The sequence below is a fragment of the Jaculus jaculus genome, chromosome 11 (genome assembly GCF_020740685.1).
Source record: "Jaculus jaculus isolate mJacJac1 chromosome 11, mJacJac1.mat.Y.cur, whole genome shotgun sequence".
Classification (NCBI taxonomy): domain Eukaryota; kingdom Metazoa; phylum Chordata; class Mammalia; order Rodentia; family Dipodidae; genus Jaculus; species Jaculus jaculus.
Window position 1 is genome coordinate 99,202,350 of NC_059112.1, and position 19,389 is coordinate 99,221,738.

The 19,389-nt window shown below is 47.7% G+C and overlaps 1 protein-coding gene across 6 annotated transcripts in view; it reads left to right on the forward strand.

The window, feature by feature from the left end:
* Positions 1-14,137, forward strand: part of Marf1 (meiosis regulator and mRNA stability factor 1) — a 51,329-nt gene extending 37,192 nt beyond the window's left edge. For all 6 annotated transcript variants that reach the window (XM_045161373.1, XM_004652284.2, XM_004652285.2 and 3 more), the window contains exons 22-27: positions 2,270-2,500; positions 3,190-3,402; positions 5,698-5,758; positions 5,843-5,968; positions 8,939-9,109; positions 11,592-14,137. In XM_045161373.1, coding sequence (XP_045017308.1) covers positions 2,270-2,500; positions 3,190-3,402; positions 5,698-5,758; positions 5,843-5,968; positions 8,939-9,109; positions 11,592-11,836 — 1,047 coding nt within the window. In that variant the 3' untranslated portion in view covers positions 11,837-14,137. The remainder of the gene's footprint in view (positions 1-2,269; positions 2,501-3,189; positions 3,403-5,697; positions 5,759-5,842; positions 5,969-8,938; positions 9,110-11,591) is intronic.
* The last annotated feature ends 5,252 nt before the right edge of the window (positions 14,138-19,389 follow it).

The following is a 19,389-nucleotide window of genomic DNA, read 5'->3' on the forward strand; positions in this document are numbered from 1 at the left end:
TGGAGTTCGTTTGCAGTGGCTAGAGTCCCTGGCATGCCCATTCTCTCCCTCTCTGTCTCTCTCTGTCTCTCTCTCTCTGTGTGTGTGTGTACCTCTTTCCCTCTCACTCTCTCAAATAAATAAATAAAAATTAAAAAAAGAAAAGGGCAACTTACCCCTGTCCCTGCCTTATACTAACCCTCTGTGCATTCGTAGGTAGAGCAACAGGGCATTTTTAGCCACCTCCAGCACAAAACCAGGGAAAATCACTTCCAGGAGGAACAATTAGAAAGGGAAGCATGAAGTGATGACACCCCCAAGCAGAGATGCAGGAGTCCAATCATGTGCCCATGACTGAAAGGTAGAGGAGGGAGAACCATCCCAGAGGATGGGAGATTCTAAGGAGTAGACACCCCAGAGCCAGGGAGGGAGGAGTGTTCTAGAGGGTGGATATCCCAGAGCCTGGGAGGAGGAATGTTCTAGTGGACACCCCAGAGCCTGGGAGGAGGAGTGTTGTAGAGAGTGGACACCCCAGAGACAGAAGACAAATGACCAGCAGAGCTTCATGCCACTTAGCCAAGTGTAGATAGTGGGCTGGATGGTGAGAGAGCAGTGTCAGGGTCCACTTGAGAGAGGAGCAAAAGGGAGAAAGGCTGGTGAGGGGGCAGAGCTAGAGCACGAGGAGAGAAAACAAGGGGTGTGTGCCATTAGAAAGAGGGTGCTGCTTTCCCATCAATAGGAGATAAGGGAGCTGCTTAGAGGAAGAGAGGCAGGACTCAAGATGAAAGAGTATGGAGAGGGTCTGACTTGGGAGTGGGAGAGTGGCATGACCTGGAGGCCTGGGAGGTTCAGGAGGAGCATCGTGTGCTATGGAGCCCTCATGCCCTGGGGTGAGTGCTTGTCGGACGACGAGGCAAGCAGTAGGGCTAGCCCCCCAAAATGCAGGCTCAGAGAAACTTGTGTTGGGGTTCAAGGTAGAAGCTGGCCAGATGATGAAAAGGACTAGGGACAAAGGAGACTAAAGTAGTGATAGGCATGCCATCAGTGCCAAGGTGATGGAAGAGTGAAGAACAGAACTGGGCCTGCTGGTCTGCTCTGAATGTAGGAAGAAGGTTGTAATTGAAGGTCAACCTTAGCTACTTAACAAAACCCTCCCTCCAAATTAAAAGAGAGCAGCTGGGGTTACAGTTCAGTAGTATAGGTACCCGCCAAGCATGGAAAGCCCTGTGTTCAATCCCAGCTCTGGAAAAAATGAAGAAAGGAGAAGCTTAAGACTGGAAGTGGACTAGGGGAGGTAGAAAGGTGAGAAGGCTGAACAGGTGACTTATTCCTGGCATGGATTTCTGAGAACTCAAATTTGTGTGTGCTGACCAGTTAAGGACGACTTCTGAGCAGTACTCTGTGTGGTCCCGTCAACATTACACACACAGTAGAAGTGTCGCGCGTTGGCCCGGTGTGTGCTAACAACTAAAGAGGCATTGGTGTTGGGATGACTCCCCAAGAGCTGCCCACACACTGCCTCTGAGACTCAAGAGTGTGCAAGGTTTTGATCCCTTAGTTCTTATTGTGGCTCTGAGACCGTTGGGCCTGACAGGAAAAGCAGAGAAGGGGGAAAGAAGCTGAAAGAGTTGGGTGCTGGGGCCTAAGCGGCCTACGAGCAGAGAGCTCTGCCTTCTTCAGTCCTGCTGAGGTCTAGAGAGCCTCACCTCTCCCGGGACAAGCAGGCAGTCACCTCGTTTCTCCACTTGGTATTGGGTGCCCAGATAGATGGTGCCTGGTGTCCATAAATGTGTCTGATTGTTTATGCTTTTCCTTTCCTTGAGAACCTGAAATAATTAAGCAGATACTTTTCAGAGATGTAATCAGTACTAACTGACCCTGTGGGCAGAATGGGCTTTCTGCCACCCAGCCCAGCCCACTCCTCCTTGAACACAGCAACCATAAGTCACTAGCTTGGGCCAGGGCCCATCAGCTAGCCATTCTGTCTCTGCCAGGGGGGAAGAGGACAAGAAAGAAGGCAAAGAAATTGGAGGACCACAGCAAGTTCTTGCATATTATGGGCCAAGAGAGGGCTGTAGATGGAGGCTTGGGCTTACCTACAGAGAGGGAAAGAATAATTTCCACTCCCTTTTTCTTTCAGTGTTAGTCTGATGTCGCACTCTATTTCTGTTGAAGAGAAAAATTCCAGATCTTTCCTCTTGGTCTCATCAGCCAAATTGAACTTAGCTAAATTGAGTAGGCTCAGGAAGTGTTGCTGAGCTCTGAAAGGTTTGGACTGTTCCCGCTCCAGGTGGCTGACATGGACTCTGGCAAACAGATTCAGCTGATCAACCGGAAGTCTTTGCGGTCTCTCACTGCCCAGCTGCTGGTGTTGTTGATGTCCTGGGAAGGAGCTACCTACCTTTCTGTCGATGAGCTCAGGACACATTATGAAACCACCCACAGTACTTCTCTCAACCCTTGTGAATACGGATTCATGACTTTGACTGAGCTACTCAAGAGTCTGCCCTACTTGGTTGAGGTACCTGTGTGAAGGGATCTGTAGACCTGTCATGTTGGAAGCCGCTGAGCCCAGTGTACTTCAGCATTGCCTGTCGGTCTAGATGAGTGTATGGAGCTGGGGGGGAAGGGACCTGAGTGGTGGTTGTCAGCTGAGCACACAGGCCGAGGCAGGTGAAGGAGTGCAGCTAAGGTGAGCTGGAGATGGAGGTGAGAGCCCTGGTCTCCTGATGCTTGCACTGGGGGCCTCCCTCCTGGACCAGGCTGGATTCCACTGGTGAGGTCTCTGAATTGAGACCTTAAGGCAGCTGCAGCTGACTTAGCGGAGGTTGTGGGTCAGAAAGGGAGGTCAGCTGCCTGCTTGAAAGCGGTCTTTCAAGAATGGCATTTTGGGGTGGAAGACAGGGAAGAGTGCATGCAGCTCTTTGGTAGCAGGTGTAGAACCCAGAACAAACCGAGCTCCTGGAAAATTTAAGTTACCAAAACTCATCCAGGAACAAGCTGAAAATTAGGCCAGTTACTATAAAACAGACTATAATGGTGGTTGAAATTTTAATGCTGATAAGAGGCACCATCACCAAATATGTTAACTATTGAGGAGCTTAAGTTGATTTTGGCCTTTCTGAGTCACTCAACAGAAGACCCTCACTCTAAAGGAAATAGGGCCAGTTACTCATGAAGTTTCTAATCCTGCTCTTCGTTCTGAATCAGGTGTTTACCAGCGATAACACGGAAGAGTATGTGAAGCTCACAAGTCTGTACTTGTTTGCTAAGAATGTGCGCTCCTTACTTCACACTTACCACTACCAGCAGATCTTCCTCCATGAGTTTTCTGTGGCCTATACCAAGTATGTTGGGGAAACACTGCAGCCCAAGACGTATGGCTACAATAGTGTGGAGGAGCTTCTGGGAGCCATCCCGCAGGTGGGTAGAGCGCCTTCCTGAAGAGCAAGGCTGACTCCTGGTGGAACATAGGTGCCACCACAGCAGTGACACGGCAGGCATTGATTTTAATGTTGTTCAGTGGTAGTGTAAACCATTATTCCTGTGTGCCACTAAGTGAGTTCCGGACTGTGGTGCTCAGCAGCAGAACTTCCAGTTCTGTCACCTGCATCCGACAGGACACGTAAGCAGGTGTTCTGAGTAGAGAAGTGTGGCTAGAACAGTAATAGCTGCCCAGTGGGCATGGAGGAAGATGCTGGGCCAGGTGGGGAGTCCTCAAGCAGCAGCATCCAGGATGTCTGCATTTCCGTGTGGCAAGAAAAGGTAGGCAGTCTTGGTGGATGAGGTAGCATCCGCAGATGAGGAGCAGTGTGAGTCAAGCATTCAACCCATGCTGGATGGGACTGGGGATAGGGATTAGCAGGTAAAATGTGGATCCCATTCCCATGTGAAAGCCATGTTCATGCCAGTGACTCTAGCACTGAGGAGGCAAGAAGGAACCCTGGGGCTCATTGGCTAGTCAGTCTAGCTGAATCAGCAGCAGATTCAATAAAAGACCCTGTCTCCAAAATAAGACAGGGCCGGAGAGATGGCTCAGTGGTAAAGGCACTTGCCTACAAAGCCTAATGACTCAGGTTTGATTCCCCAGTTCCCATGTAAAGAAAGCCAGATGCATAAAGTGGTACATACATGTGGAGTTTGTTTGCAGTGACTACAAGCCCTGGTGTGCCCATTCTCTCCCCCTCTTTCTTTCTCTGTCTCTGTCTCTCTCTGATTGTATATACATATACGTACATACATACATGTGTGTATGTATGTATGTATGTATACACACACACGCACACATTTAACAAAGAGCTGGAAAGATGGCTATGCGGTTAAGGTGTTTGCCTGCAAAGCCTAATGACTCAGGTTAGATTCCCCAGTACCCATGTAAAGCCAGGTGCACAGGGTGATACATGGATTTGGAGTTGATTTACAGTGGCTGGAGGCCCTGGTGCACCTATTCATTTTCTGTCTGTCTGTCTCTCTCCTTGCAAATAAATAAAGTAGAACGTGATTGAAGAAGTGAGGGTAGTAGTTGGTAGGAAAGGGGTTGAACTTGCATAAAAGGGTTGAGCACCTTTAACCACTGAACCATCTCCTCAGCCCGAGCACATCTAACTCAAAACTCTCGAGATTCCAAATCCAAAACCTTCCAAAGGTTCACATGATAGCACAAGTAGAAAGTTGTGCTGACTATGTTTAATAGGTTGTAGTTAAGCCACTAATAAACTAAAAATATGTAATATGTTCAGGATACGTGTGTGAGATGGATATGAAACACAAATGAATTTTACAATTAAGCTTAGGCCCCATCCCCAAGATACCTCATTATGTATATGGAAATCACCCAAAACATTTTGGATAAAAGATACTCGGCCTGTGAAAAAGTAAAGGGAGAATGCTTAGGTGCCAAGGCCAGGACTTGGTGACAGCAGAGCTCTGGGAGCCAAGGATGTCACCTCCACCCTGACTTGGCTGAGGAGGTAGCACTCTGCACTTCAGTGTTGGAATCAGGATTTGGGTTAAACTGTGCTAGGTGCTGTTCTTAGATGTTAGTGTGGTTTCTATAAGAATAAGCACACTCATGTGAGAACTTGCTACTTTATATAGTAAACTAGCAGCCCTCTGAAGAATCGATTTTTTTTTTTTTTTTTTTTTTTTTTTTTTGAGGTAGGGTCTCACTGTAGCCCAGGCTGACCTGGAATTCACTAAGGAGTCTCAGGGTGGCCTTGAACTCACGGTGATCCTCCTACCTCTGCCTCCCGAGTGCTGGGATTAAAAGCGTGTGCCACCATGCCCGGCTTTATTTATTTATTTATTTATTTATTTATTTATTTTTGAGGTTGGTTATCATTCTAGCACAAGCTGACCTGGAACTTACTCTGTAGTCCCAAGCTGGCCTCGAACACACAGTGGTCTTACTACCCCTGACTCCCAAGTGCTGGGATTAAAGGCGTGCACCACCACCCTTAGCTGAATCAAATACTTTTAAAGCTGCATCTCATGAATTTTGATTGTTCAGTTTTTACTAAGGTACATATTTCTGTCTACTGTGTTCTGTTACTACAATAAAACATTGGAATGTAAAAATAAAATGCATAGAAAAATTACTGTCATCAATTCAGTTTCTAAGTTGAATGTGTGACTGAGGCCCAACAGGTCCCTCTTCCCGACTGCTAGGCAACTGCCCTCCCTTTCCAGTGCTTAACCAGTACTATGTCTTGTGTGCAGGTGGTGTGGATAAAAGGACATGGTCACAAGAGAATTGTAGTGTTAAAAAATGACATGAAAAGTAAGTAAGCACCCATCCCCTCCCCTGAAGCCATCGCGATTCTCATGGTAACCTTTCTCTCTGACGGGTACCCTTGTCCCCTAGACCGGCTGAGCTCACTCAGCCTCTGCCCTGCCAGTCATGAAAGCCAGCCTCCAGACAGCAAACAGATCCTGGAGGTGCCCGAACTGCACACAGCCTCAGAACTCCAGCTTGGAGCAGGTGGCGATGGTAAGAGAGGAAAAGTGAAGTTCCAGGAAGATAGGGTGCATAGGGGAAAGGGGCAGTGGGCCATTCCATTAATTAACTATTCATACATCTTTTCAGTGCAGTCTTAGTGTGTCGTTAACAAAAAATGCAGTCTGCGTGTGATAGCATCAGTTCCTTCAAAATGCAGCCTGCGTGTGATAGCATCAGTTCCTTCAAAGGCATTGGTCTCCCATAATGATGTTACACAGTTTGTATGTCTCAAGACTGTTCAACAAAAGAAAGTTGAGCCCTAAATACAGCAGAGACTGGGGCCATAGAGGCAGGGAACAGAGTGATAGTCTAGCCAAGAGGGGCCATAATGGGTAAGGGGTTCTTGCTGAATTGACCTAATAGGATTCTGCTGAAGGCAGGCCAGGGACTAAGATCTCAACCACTGGTTTAAAGCATTGGGTCAGAGCAGATACAAAGGTAGGTGGAGTTTATGCTAAGCTGAGTCAGCAGAACTCTTGAAGTACTTCTCTACCTGTGCTTAGAGGAGAGCTTGGTTCCTAGCATTCTACACTAGCATCTCAGAACACCTTCTCATTCTACTGCCCCCACACTGCAGCAGGAGTGCCCCCCATTCTCTAACCAAGAACTGCACTTCCAGACGGAATCAGCTAAGAAATGACAACACAGATCTTTAGCCTGTAGCTTTTCACTGGCAGTGGTCTCTCAAAAAAATTATGCAGGTCAGCCTGGGCTAGAGTGAGACCCTACTTTGAAAAACAAAAAGAAAAAAATATATGTGTGTGTGTGTGTGTATGTATGTATGTTTATTTAGGGGGGTCAGATTAATAGAATGGGCACGCTAGGGCCTCCAGCCACTGTAAATGAACTCCAGATGCATGCACCACCTTCTGCATCTGGCTTACATGGGTACTGGGGAATCAAACCTGGGTCCTTAGGCTTTGTAAGCAAGCTCCTTAACTACTAAGCCATCTCTCCTGGCTGTCAATGGTCTTTTTGATAATGGCCTTTTCTTTTTTTCTTTTTTATTTTTTTATTGACAGCTTCTATATTTACAGACAATAAACCATGGTATTTCCCTCCCCTCCCCCACTTTCCCCTTCATAACTCTGCTCTCCATCATATCCCCTCCCTCTTCCTCTCTCCATTAGTCTCTCTTTTTAATTTGATGTCATCATCTTTCTCTCCTATTATGAGGGTCTTGTGTGGGTATTGCTAGGCACTATAAGGATATTGAGGTCATTTTCTGTCCGGACAGTTGTATGTATGGAGTGGTACTCTTCCTTTGGCTCTTATATTTTTTCTGCCACGTCTTCTGCAATGGACCCCTGAGCCTTGGAGTATGTGAGATGTTTGAATGATGGACACTCCTCTGTCTCTTCTTCTCAGCACTATGCTGCCTTTTGGGTCATCCCAGTAGTCATCTCCATCTGAACCAGAAGTGAGCGTATCTTTAATATATAAATATGAACATTAAATGTAGTGCTTTCAGGGCAATTTGGTGAGAGTAATATATGCATTTATCCAGACAAGAGCAGGCTTTATACCCCTAAGGCTCATTACCTCTCCTGCCATAGGCTTTTGATTAGGTTTTCAGTACCAGGCATGTATTCCCTCCCATAGAGTGGGCCTTTAGTCCAATTAGAGAGCAGCTGGTTTCCCCCAGAGCAGACATGCACTATTGTACCCGTTCGGTCATTTGGCCTGTCTGGCCAAACTTGAGGCTTCCAGCATCCACTGTTCTCACCACTGATGATGGCTTCTGTCTCCCATGGGGCTGCATACAGTGCCGCTTTTCCCAGCTTTCAGTTGGCTGGGCTACAAGGGAGAAGGTTTTCTGCTCAGCACCAGCTTGATTTCTCAGTGACTCTGCCGCTCTGGCATGTGAAGCCTAAAGCAATAGGGTCTTACCATCTCTTTTTCACGGGAAACCAAGGGCCTTGGCAATAGCCTATAATGTTCTGGAGGCAACAGGGACCTCCCTGGTCAACAGCGCACTGGAAGGTATCTCATCCCTGGCACTTAAAATTTTCTAGTAATAATCTGTGGCTTTGGATGTGCCATTATTCAAGAAAGTAGATTTTCATATGCCTTATTCAGAATATTTTAAATTTTGATTGACCTCCCCCCTCCCTTCTTTTATACTCTTCCCCTGACCTACCTTAGGCCTTGCCCATCCCTGTAATCTGTTCTTCTGCTTACATATATACAATACCACCCCCTTAAGTCCTTCCTTCCTGTCCTCCCTCCCTTATAGCCTTTTTCTAGCTTATGGGCCTCTGCTACTGACTTTTGTTCCAGCTCACACACAAGTCTATACACGTGTGGCTAGGATCCACATATGAGAGAGAACATGCGATGTTTGGCTTTCTGGGCCTGGGTTACCTCACTTCTTTTTAAACCTTGAGTACCTACTGAGTGACTTAAGTTTTTTTGATGTGTTTATATATTGTAGTATGTGTGCATGTATATGTGTTTACATGCATATGAGTTCATGTGTGTGTGCGTGCATGCTCACAAGCACGTGCATATGGAGGCCAGAGGTCAACTTTGGCTAGGCACCCAGCAAGCTCTGAGGATCGGTGCCTCTCCCTCCCCATTGCTGGAATTACGGGCGTGCCCCACTATGTCTGACATTTTCTGTGGGCACTGGGGATCTGAACTCGGGCCCTCCTGCTTGCATAGTAAGCACTTTACCCACCAACTGGTCACTCCAGCCCTCTTTCCTTTTTTCTTTCTTTCTTTTCTTTAGTCCTTTCTTTTTCTTTGTTTCTGCCTCTTCCCTCCCTCCCTCCCTTCTTTGTATGGGTGCACCAGGCTCTCTTTTTTGCTGCAATTGAATGCCTGATAGCCTTATGTAACTGGCTGGGGAATCGAACCCAGGCTCTTGCTTAACTTTTAAGACTTAACAGACCTTGGGCACAGATGGGTGGGGGCTGCTTGCGCCTGTGGAGCAAGCACGGCCACATGTCCTCTCTGCAGGTCCCAGTCAGGCGGAGCAGGAGCTTCTTCACTTGGCCAGCAGCTCCCCTGTGGACCTTCTTTGTGCACCCGTCCCTTCATGCCTACCGTCCCCTCAGCTGAGACCAGATCCCGTCATCCTGCAGCCTGCTGATCTCATTCAGTTTGAGGAACGCCCTCAAGAGCCTTCAGGTAGGTCACCGTGCTGGCTGAAATCTCCTGTGTGGGTAGACCCATGTCGACAGAGGCAGAGAGAAAACCTGCTTCAGTGGTCATTCAGGCCCTCCTTCCTTGATGGAGTTGCTGCGGTAGGAGTCACTGCCCAAGGCTGCCTGGGGAGCATGCAGCAAGGTGGCTCTGCAGAGGAGCCCGCAGAAGAAGAGAGGTGCCCCAGCCCTCTGGATGTCTGCCCTTTGCCCTTGAGTGGTTTGGCTGCTGCTGTGGCATACCTATCACCCACCACACACTCTGCTATGCTTGGGCTCTAGAGGATTCTAGGGCTTAGGTGGCTGTAGGCAAGAACCAGGCAACTAAGGTTTAAGGCCCTAGACTCTCCTGTGACCTTGTCACACCCTAACCTAATGCCAGCTTGGCATGAGGCACATTGACCCCCTCACACCTTGCCAGAGAGAATGTGGGCCTGGCAGCATGGTCACATGGTTCTCAGACTGCACTGCAGTAGACCACCCCCTTGCCCCACAGGTTAGGTACTGAGGGGCAACTTGTGCCATAACTGGAGCCAGCTGCCCAGGCTGTTTGGCTAGGAAGTGACAGCCGGATTTCAGCTTGGGGTCTGTTGTCTTTCTTTGGTGTTACCCAGCCTCCTGCAAGGAGGCCTAGCTGCTCTGTTCAGACCTTTTTGTCTCATCTTCATGGTTGACTCCAGTTTCTCCCTCCTCTTAGTCATGCCTCCCCCTGTGGCTGAGCTGGCTCTTACCACCTTTAGTCTCTGCAAGGCGGTGCTCAGCACGGCTGACCCGGGTGGGAGCGAGGTGCATGCAGCTGTCTCCTGACGTGGCGGAGAAAGCAGGGCCTTCTCATGGCTTGGACTTCAGTGCGCACGCGCCTTCCCAAGTGTGTGTTCTCAGCTTGCCTGCTGTCCCCATCACTGTCGCTTTGCATGTAATTCTAGCAGTAGGGCTCCTCGCCTTGCGCAGTTGGGATTTAAGGCATAACAGTTCGTGTTGCTTAGGCACAGGGCCTCATGTGTATTACAAGTGGAATAGTTGTGTGTGGCAGTGAGTTCTGCAAGGACATTGGCTGGGTTTGAAGTGATATTGACTCCATGTAGTTCTCCCCTTGCCTCTGACATTACACCTATGCTGAGCTCAGCTCCTCAGAAAGCAGTGTGTAGGAGCTCCCTGGCACTGAGGCTCCTCCTGGCCCAGAAAGTTCACCTGTGGCTGTGGGTTTTGGCACCAGACAGAGGAATGAATGGGCAAAGAATCCAGGTGAGGAAAAGGACTTTTGATAAGTAGCCCAAAGTGACATTTCTAAAACTGCAGCCTAAGGAAGAATGGTAGACAGTTTATAAATATTTGATTTTTGTGACACACAATACCAGCCATATCACTAATAAGTAAATTGTGGCATAAGTGTGACTTTAAAAAAAATTTATTCATTTGAGAGCAACAGAGAGAGAAAGAGGCAGAGAGGGGGGTGGTGGGTGGGGGAGAGAACTGGACGCACAATGGCTTCCAGCCACTGAAAACGAACTCCAGATGCATGCACCCCCTTGGACATCTGGCTTACATGGGTCCTGGGGACTTGAACCTTGAACTGAGGTCCTTAGGCTCCACAGGCAAGCGCTTAACTGCTAAGCCATCTCTCCAGCCCACGTGTGACATTTTGGTGGGTTATCTTGTTAAAGATTTAAAAAAAAAATTTTTTTTTTTTTTTGAGATGGAGCCTTGCTGTGTAGCCCTGGCACTCACTAGTTAGCCCTGGCTGGCCTCAAGCTCATGGCAATCCTGCCTCAGCCTCCTGAGTGCTAGAATTACAAGTGTATGCCACGACACCTGGTTCTGGTGGGTTATTTTAAAAATATTTTTGTTTCTTTGCAAGCAGAGTGAGCAGGAGAGCATGAATGCAGGGGTGCCAGGACTCCAGTGCACGTGCTGTTTTCTGTGTCTGGCTTTAAAATTCATTCAGGAGATTGGGGGGGCTGCACTCGGACCTCCTGTCACTGCAAGTAAACACTAGATGCATGTGCCACTGTGTGCCTGTGGTTTTATGTGGCTACTAGGGAATTGAACTTGGTCTGTCAGGTTTTGCAAGCAAGCACCTTCAACTGTTATGCCATCTTTCCAGCCCTATTAAAAAAAAATTTTTTCTTGAGGCAAGCCTAACAGATGCCTTTTTTTATGGGGGTGGGGGAGAGAATGAGAATGAGAATTGGCACACCAGGGCCTCCAGCCACTGGAATTGAACTCTAGACGCATGCACCACCTTGTGCTTATGTGCGACCTTACTTGCTTGCGTCACCTTGTGCGTCTGGCTTATGTGGGACCTGAAGACTCAAACATGGGTCCTTAGACTTCACTGGCAAGCTCCTTAACTGCTAAGCTCTCTCCCTAGCCCTTATAATAATTTTTTTTTAATTACAAGAAAGAAACTGAAAGCCACTAGTGCTTACAAGACCTGGAACTGAATCTGTTCGCTTTTTTGTTTATAGAAATTATGAGTTTAACCCAAGAAGAAAGCACTGAAACTGCAGTCATAGTAAAGAAGGAAAACCCATCCTCTGATTCCTGCTCATCTTGTGCCCCAGCAGCTGCCTCGGCTTCTCACGGCCCCTCCTCGGAAGCCCCTGAGTTGCTGCTCAGCAAGGACCCTGTGGAAAGCCCCGCCAAAAAGCAGCCCAAAAATCGAGTAAAATTGGCAGCCAACTTTTCCTTTGCACCTGTAACCAAGCTTTAACTTTCATTTTGGACATAGAATTAGGATGGGGAAAAACTGTCTGATTCTACACACAAAAATGGGCTCAAAAGCATCCTCTTCTGTTTTAATGACAACCCTTTGGAAGCCACTCACTTCTTAGATTTCTCCACACCATGTGATCTAGTTTTGACCTTTCAGCTGATGTTTTTCTTTATTTTCCAATTCTTTGAAAGAACTTTGACCATTGTTAAAGAATCCTTAATATGTTTTACCAAATTTTCCTTAGCTATTACGAAGCATGGCAGTGTTCCAGAAGTAAGTAGCAAGAACTCAGCTAGCAAGGAGTGGCTTGACGTCCATGGAGCCGCCTCAGTGGTCTGGTCCTTCATAGAGCCTGGCAGCGTCTCCCGTCCTTTGGTTTCTGAAGCACACCCTGTCTGGTTCTGTGATGCAGTTTCACACCCTGGAGGAGCATCGGGAGGAGAGATGTTTTCAGGCTGACATAGGAAGGCTTCTGTGTTGACTTGTCTGTGTGCCTTGTTTTTATGTAACTGTCTCTAGTTGACAAATGTGGCTTCATCACAATTTATTTTAAACATTTCCATTTAGGAATTCCATTTTGGAGCTTTCTAGAAAGTTGAACATGTTATAAGCTTCCCTTCTGTGTTCAGTTCCAGTTTTACGTGGAGTGGGTTAAGGAGAGGAGGCGGTCTTGGTGCAGGTGTGTCGGGGCAGATGTGAGCGACAGCGCACGCCCTTGTGTGCCGGCCAGTGCGAGAGTCTGATTTTCTCAACTATGCATCAGATGCATAAAATACAAGTCAGAGCAGAGTGATGAGGTGCTTTAGCAGGAATGGAATCAATATTGTGTCCACTAGGAAGAGACCAGAATTCTATCTGCACAGGTGAAGGCCAAGGTTGACAAGCCTAACCTTGTTGTTGTAATTTTAAAGCTGGTGTTGGCATCTGGGAAGCTTTCCGTGTGAGGCTGTGCATTTGTATGTTAGTTCAGTGTCTTTTTACTTTGTGATTTGTCACTATTGGAAGCATGTTTGGGTTGTTTTTTTTTTGTTTTTTTTTGTTTTTTTTTTTTTTCCTTTTTGCGGTGTCTGACGTTGGTCTTTGGGAAAAGCCAGCCTTTGTGGGCACCGCCCCGTGGAATGGTCTTCTCTCTGGGTGCCTGAGGTGTCTGCTCACAGGAGGCCTAACTTCCCTGCTGGAGAAACCTGACATTTACAATGGGTTGTATTTGTCGGGCTGAACAGGGAGGGTCCATTCATGGAGCAGAAAGGGCCTGTCGGCATGGTGTCCCATGAGTTAAGGCCCGTTGGTGCGGTCTCCCACGAGTTAGGGCCCGTCAGTGCGGTCTCCCGCGAGTTAGGGCTCGTCGGCACAGTCTCCCACTAGTTAGGTGACACTTCTTGGGGAATGTTTATATTTTGTAATTTCTAGAAAGCCAGAAGATGGATTCTGATTTAGTAGCCAGCATTTTTATAAATGCCACAAAGTAAGGGCTCTAGAGAGGTTTTTACCAGTTGGATTTTTGTTCCCTAAATCTTTTAAATGAAGCCAGTGATTCCCAGTTTTCAGCACACGACCCCAATCAAGATGGAGCCACACTGGAGACTCCACCAGCTCTTGTGAGGACGTCTCCTCTGCAGACATAGTGGTACAGGAAGCAAAATGCCCGTGTGCAGGTTTTTTAAAGGCGCTTTTAAAAGATGTAATGAATTGGTGTTGAGAACATCAGTTGCCTTATTCTGAAACTTCCTAAGGCCACATTTGCACACTTGGACTTCAGCTTTGCTAGTGTGGGAAGAATTATGGACTTAAACAACATGAGGTGTCACTACAAGTCACTTGGAACCATCTCAAAGAGCTGGTTCCATGGGCAACAAAGAAACAGTCTGCACTGTCATGTGATTGCGTGCCATTCTCTGGGCTGCCAGTCCAGAGCACATTTGACTAGCAATTGCTGCTTAAAACTGCGACTGTGGTGGAGGCTGGTCGTATTCATGACGTATTCCATAGTGGTCAGCTCAGTCGCTATCTATTTTTTTATCCAGAGGCTTAATTAAATGATGATGCAATGGTGTGCGTGCATTGAGATGATGCTTTATTTCTGGGTGGAAGGATGTACCAAATTTATCTGTTTAAAAAGACAAAAGTTATCACCAAAATCCCCTCTCCCATCTCACACTGTTTGCTTTGGATTGGGCTTTGAACGAGATATTTTTCTTAACTGTCTACTTTGTTTGAACACTTTTTTTGTGGTTCAAGTGATGTTTTGTGTGTTGGGACCAAACAGTTGTCAATAAACTTTATGAGCAAGCATTGGCAGTGAATGGTTTTGTCTGGTTGGGAAGAGAGATTATGGAGCAGTCCACTTACCTCATTTTGGGATCCCCTTTAGCTCTAAACCCCTCTTAAGACATCAGTGTATGAAGTGGAAATGTGGGTCAGTTGGGATAGTGCTTGCACAGCACACAGACCCTTGGACTTCATCCCCAACCCCACATTAAGTGGGAGTGGTCGCACACACCTGTAATCTCAGCTCTTGGGAGGTAGAGACAGGAGGATCACGAGTTCTACATCAGTCTCAGCTACATACTGAGTTTGAAGTCAGCCCGAGGTACATGAGCCTCCCATTTCAAAAAACACAATGAGAGGGCTGGAGGGATGGCTTAGTGGTTAAGACATTAGCCTGCAAAGCCAGAGGATACCAGTTCAACTCTCCAGGACCCACGTAAGCCAGATGCACAAGGGGGCACATGCATCTGGAGTTTGTTTGCAGTAGCTGGAGGCCCTGGGACTTGCTCTCACACTCGCTCACCTGCTTGCTCTCTCTTTCCCCCACACCTCCCCCTTTCTGTGTGAAATAAATAAAAAATATTAAAACACACACAGTGAGGCCAGGGAGAGGAGTAAGAGTTCTTGCTGCAGAAGCAAGAGGCCCCAGCACCCATGTAAAATGACGGGTGTGGCCATATGCACCTGTAACTGCAGCCCTGAGGGGGCAGAGGCAGGAGGATCAAAGACTTGTTGGTCTCATCAAAAACTAGCACGCTCCAAAATGGACATGGTGTCACACACCTTTAATCCCAACACTTGGGAGAGGTAGAGGTAGAAGGATCACTGTGAGTTTGAGGCCATCTTGAGACTACAGAGCGAGTTCCAGGTCAGCCTGGGCTAAAAAGAGACCCTACCTTAGAAAAAAGAAAATAGCAAGCTCCAGTGTCAGTGAGAGAATTAGGTAGCCAGTCAGGAGAGTGGGCCGGAAGGGGGAACACAGTGCCCGTCTGCTTCAACAGAATCAGAGTTCAGCATCTGATTGAGCCATCCAGTCAGCTATCGCACCTACTCCAGAGTCAGTGCCTGACCCCAGACCATTCAGGTCTTTCAAACTCACCTGAGCCTGAGGGTCAAGCCCACCACAATACAATTATAAATAGATCCTTACCAGGTGGGCAAGGCCTATTTTTGGCTTTTCACCTTCTAGGTCCCTGGATGGGCTGAGATGGGGGTTACCCCAATCCCTACTCCCACGTGGGCTCCCTACCCGCTCCTGCCTCCCACACGGCAGGAGGTCTCTCTATATTTTTCTCTTCTCTTAATCTAATAAAGTCTGTCTTACCCTCTGTTCTATGGATTTCATTCTATAAATTCATAAGACAAGAATCCAGCTGGCTGCATGATGGCGCATGCCTTTAATCCCAGCCCTCAGGTGGATCGCTGTGAGTTGGAAGTCAGCCTGACTGAGTTACATAGTGAATTCCAGGTCAGCCTGGACTAGAGTGAGACCCTACCTTGAAAAACAAAAAGAAACCCATGTATCCTAAACTTGTGCATTGTCGTATTGGCATATTGACAAGGAACCCCAACACTCCCATTACAAGAGGACACCCGTCATCTTCTCTGGCCTCCGCTTGTGTGTATCACACATACCAGAAAATGATTTTTAAAAATGAGATGCAAAGCAAGCTATAGGACATTCCAGAGGCCCTTGGACTTGGCTGCCCCAGGCTTTTGGTCTTGTATGGACAGCTCTGCTTTTCCAGCCTTCCGCACTGCATGCGATGGACAGGAAATCCACATGGGCCCTAACCATGTCATTCCCAGAAAGAGACTTGCACGTGGTTGCCCGATCTGCACACTTTTCACACAAGTGAGTTGGGGAAGTGACTGGGCAGATTCAGTGAAGCCCCTGCAGCTGCCACCTCCACCCCTTGACAAGAACGTGAAAGGCCTCCAAAGAGCCACACACGTGGATGTTCATCTCCCAAAGAGCCTCAGCAAAGTTTCAGAACTCACTCTGGCATGGTTTTGCAGGAACGGTTTGAGCGGGCACCGTGCCTTTCTGGGGTGGCTGCCCTCCTATCAACCCTACCCTCCCTGGGCCCTGCCCCTGAAGCATTGTGTTGCTGGCACATGGCCTTCAGAAAATCTTCCCAAACTCTGCTCAGTGCCTACTGGTCCTGGCTGGTTACTTTCTCATTGCTAGGACAAAGTGCCTGCTCACTCAATGCCTCGTGGCAGGGAGGGCCGTTCAAGCCAGCCTATCACATTTCATCCAGAACAAACACCCTGTGGGGCTGAGAAAACCTCAAGATGGAGCTGGAGGGATGGCTTAGTGGTTAAGCACTTGCCTGTGAAGCCTAAGTACCCCAGTTCGAGGCTCAACTCCCCAGGACCCACGTTAGCCAGATGCACAAAGGGGTGCACGCCTGGAGTTCGTTTGCAGTGGCTGGAGGCCCCGGCTCACCCATTCTCTCGCTAGCTCTCAAATAAATAATTAAAAAAAAAAAAAATAACCTCAAGATCTGTCCATGATGAACCAGTTCCTCCAGCAAGGCTCCACCTCCTAAAGGTGCCACTGTTGGGCCTTGAGAGGCCCTAACATGAGGCCCAGTGGAACTTCCTGAGCCTAGCTAAGGTTTGGCGAACTGCCTCTGGCCAGCTATGACTCAACAAGAGGCTAAATGGCCTCTGGCCTGCTACTTCCGCAGAGGAAATTAGAGTTCCTGCCGCTGCTTGCTTAGAACCAATCATCTCAAGAGGTCACGGTATGCTATTGGCCCTTGCATCTCGACCCATCCTAAAATCCCTCCTTTGTCCTCAACATTATATAAACACCACCTGTAACAATAAAGTGAGTTCCTGCTTTGATGAGACTCCCTGCTGGGTGGTTTTGTTCCTGGCCATGGACACCCACCTTCCTCCTCAAACCCTTGGGAGGAACCAGTGGGCCTGGTCCTCCCCCTGCACTACATGCCAGGGGAGCCCAGCATGCTGCAACCTTCACAAATGGCACCACCAGCTGGGGTCTAAGTGATCAGACACATGAACCTCTGGGGGACATTTTACATTCATACCACAATGTGGTCCCACAGCAGGGTATAGGAAAAGAATCGTTCATGATATCCCAGGCTATGTTGACTGGGAAGTAGGTCAATGGATCACATTCCTTTATCAGCAGAACTAGAAATTTGCACCCCCCTTTCTTTGCAGAGCCTGCTGGGTGGAAGTGAAAGGCCCAAGAATTCAGAAGCCCAGAAATACTATAACGTTCCAAAGGGAGTCTAAGCGGGTCCCTGCATACCTCAAACTCCAGGCTTTACTCTCTGTTGGAAGCAAGTAAAGAATCCCTCTTCTCATTATATCAGAGCCTGCTCCTAATATAAAACTAGGTAAAAAGGGCATGAGATAGCCCTCAAGGATGGGAAATGAGTAATGAAGTGAACCACTTATTTGGTTTCTGTAAATAGCCTGCACCATAAGCCTTAATAGCTTGCACCATAAGCCTTAATAGCCCACAGTGTAAGCCTTAGTAGCTCGCACCATAAGCTGTAGCAGCCTGCCTCAGACCTCCAAGGTCATAGGAGGCTGATACCACACTCTGCTACCCCCACCCAAGGACCTGGGCAAATGCTGACCTCCAAGGTCATGGGAGACTGATACCACACTCTGCTACCCCCACCCAAGGACCTGCACAAATGCTGACCACCAAGGTCATAAGAGACTGATTGGTCCACGAGGGGCTTGAACAAATTAAACTAATTGGCTTAGAAACTATGGAGTGGCACAAACTGACTGGCTCGCACCCCGTGGGCTCCTGATATTAAATAATGATTGGTCTAATGCACAGGCTTTGTTAGAAACCCTATAAAAACTGTCCCGTTCCTGCATTCGGGGCTCTGCAGTCCTCTACCCCTGTGAGGTGTACAACTGTGGGCCCCAGCGCGCTTGGAATAAAATCCTCTTGCAGTTTGCATCAAGACCGCTTCTCGTGAGTGATTTGGGGTGCTGCCATATCTGGGCAGAGCGTGGGGTCCCCATCTTGGGGTTCCTTCAGAAACAGGCAAGGAAGCTGGTTGGCACCAGAGCTGAGGTTTCTCAATGCACACAGGGGTCCTGGAGTTGTTTCATGGAATGCCAGAGAGACCCTGGGCATCCTAAGCAGGGAGGAAATCTGTGATGGAGCGGGTACAGTGCGAGCAATGAAGTGGGTGGCAGAACTAGGGGAGACAGGCAGGGTAACTCGTGTTAAGTCTTCACTAGTGTACCCGTGTGGCTGTGGTGGGACTCCTCTTTCACCTCCAGACACAGTCTGGAAGTTAGCTTGGCATCCTGGGGTGCCTTGAAGAAAAGAACTTGTGCCCCATGTCAGACCGGGCAGTAGAAGGATGCCAGGTCAGTGTAGGGCATTTGGTTTTGCTCGTTTACCTGTTTGTTTTAACCCCCACTCTCATAAATATCCCATGCTGGTTTTATTTATGTGTGTGTATTGCTTCTGCTGGTTCCCCCCACCCCTACTATTGAAATCTCTTCACCTTGTTTGCTTTGCCTCTCTTTCCAAACCCTTTTCCACAATCTTTCCCTGTTATTCTCCATAACTACAATCTTCCATAGCTCCACCAACCTCTAAAATCTCTGGACAGTCACAGGACCCCCAACTCCAACTTTTTCAAAGTGAATACTAGTCCTCATACTAATTCACTCTAAGCTGCTCCCCTTTCTAAGTAACCAAAACCCTAGCATAACTCCACCAGCCTGGCTCTTTTCTCCTACCAGCAAGTATTGAAATCAAAAGGAACGTTGTTAATTTGATACCAGGACATTTACATGGTAAGCACATCCAACAAATCAAATGATAATGAAAACACAGCACACCAAAACCTATGGGATACAATGAAAGCAGTCTTGAAAGGGAGATTTATAGCTTCAAGTACCAATATTAAGAATTTACATGGTCGCATGGTGGCAGCATGCTTTTAATCCTTGCGAAATCTTATGTTGTTAAACAGATTACCATCATTAAGGGTGGGACAATGGCTTTACATTGAAACTTTGGAAAACATGCCCAAGGGTGATGTCAACCCAGGAAAGGCTGAATGAGTAGCAACACAAATTCTTTTGAAAGGTGGTGACTAAAAGGCATAATTCTGAAGGCTCAAGGTCAAGATGTATTTCTTCTCTAGATTAACAAAATGGCTGTCACAGCACACCTGGTATTAGTTTTGGAAGCATAAAAATACACAGAAGTGGGTCATGAAGTACACACGGTTCCAGGAGCTGCTGCTTGAGGTACAGCA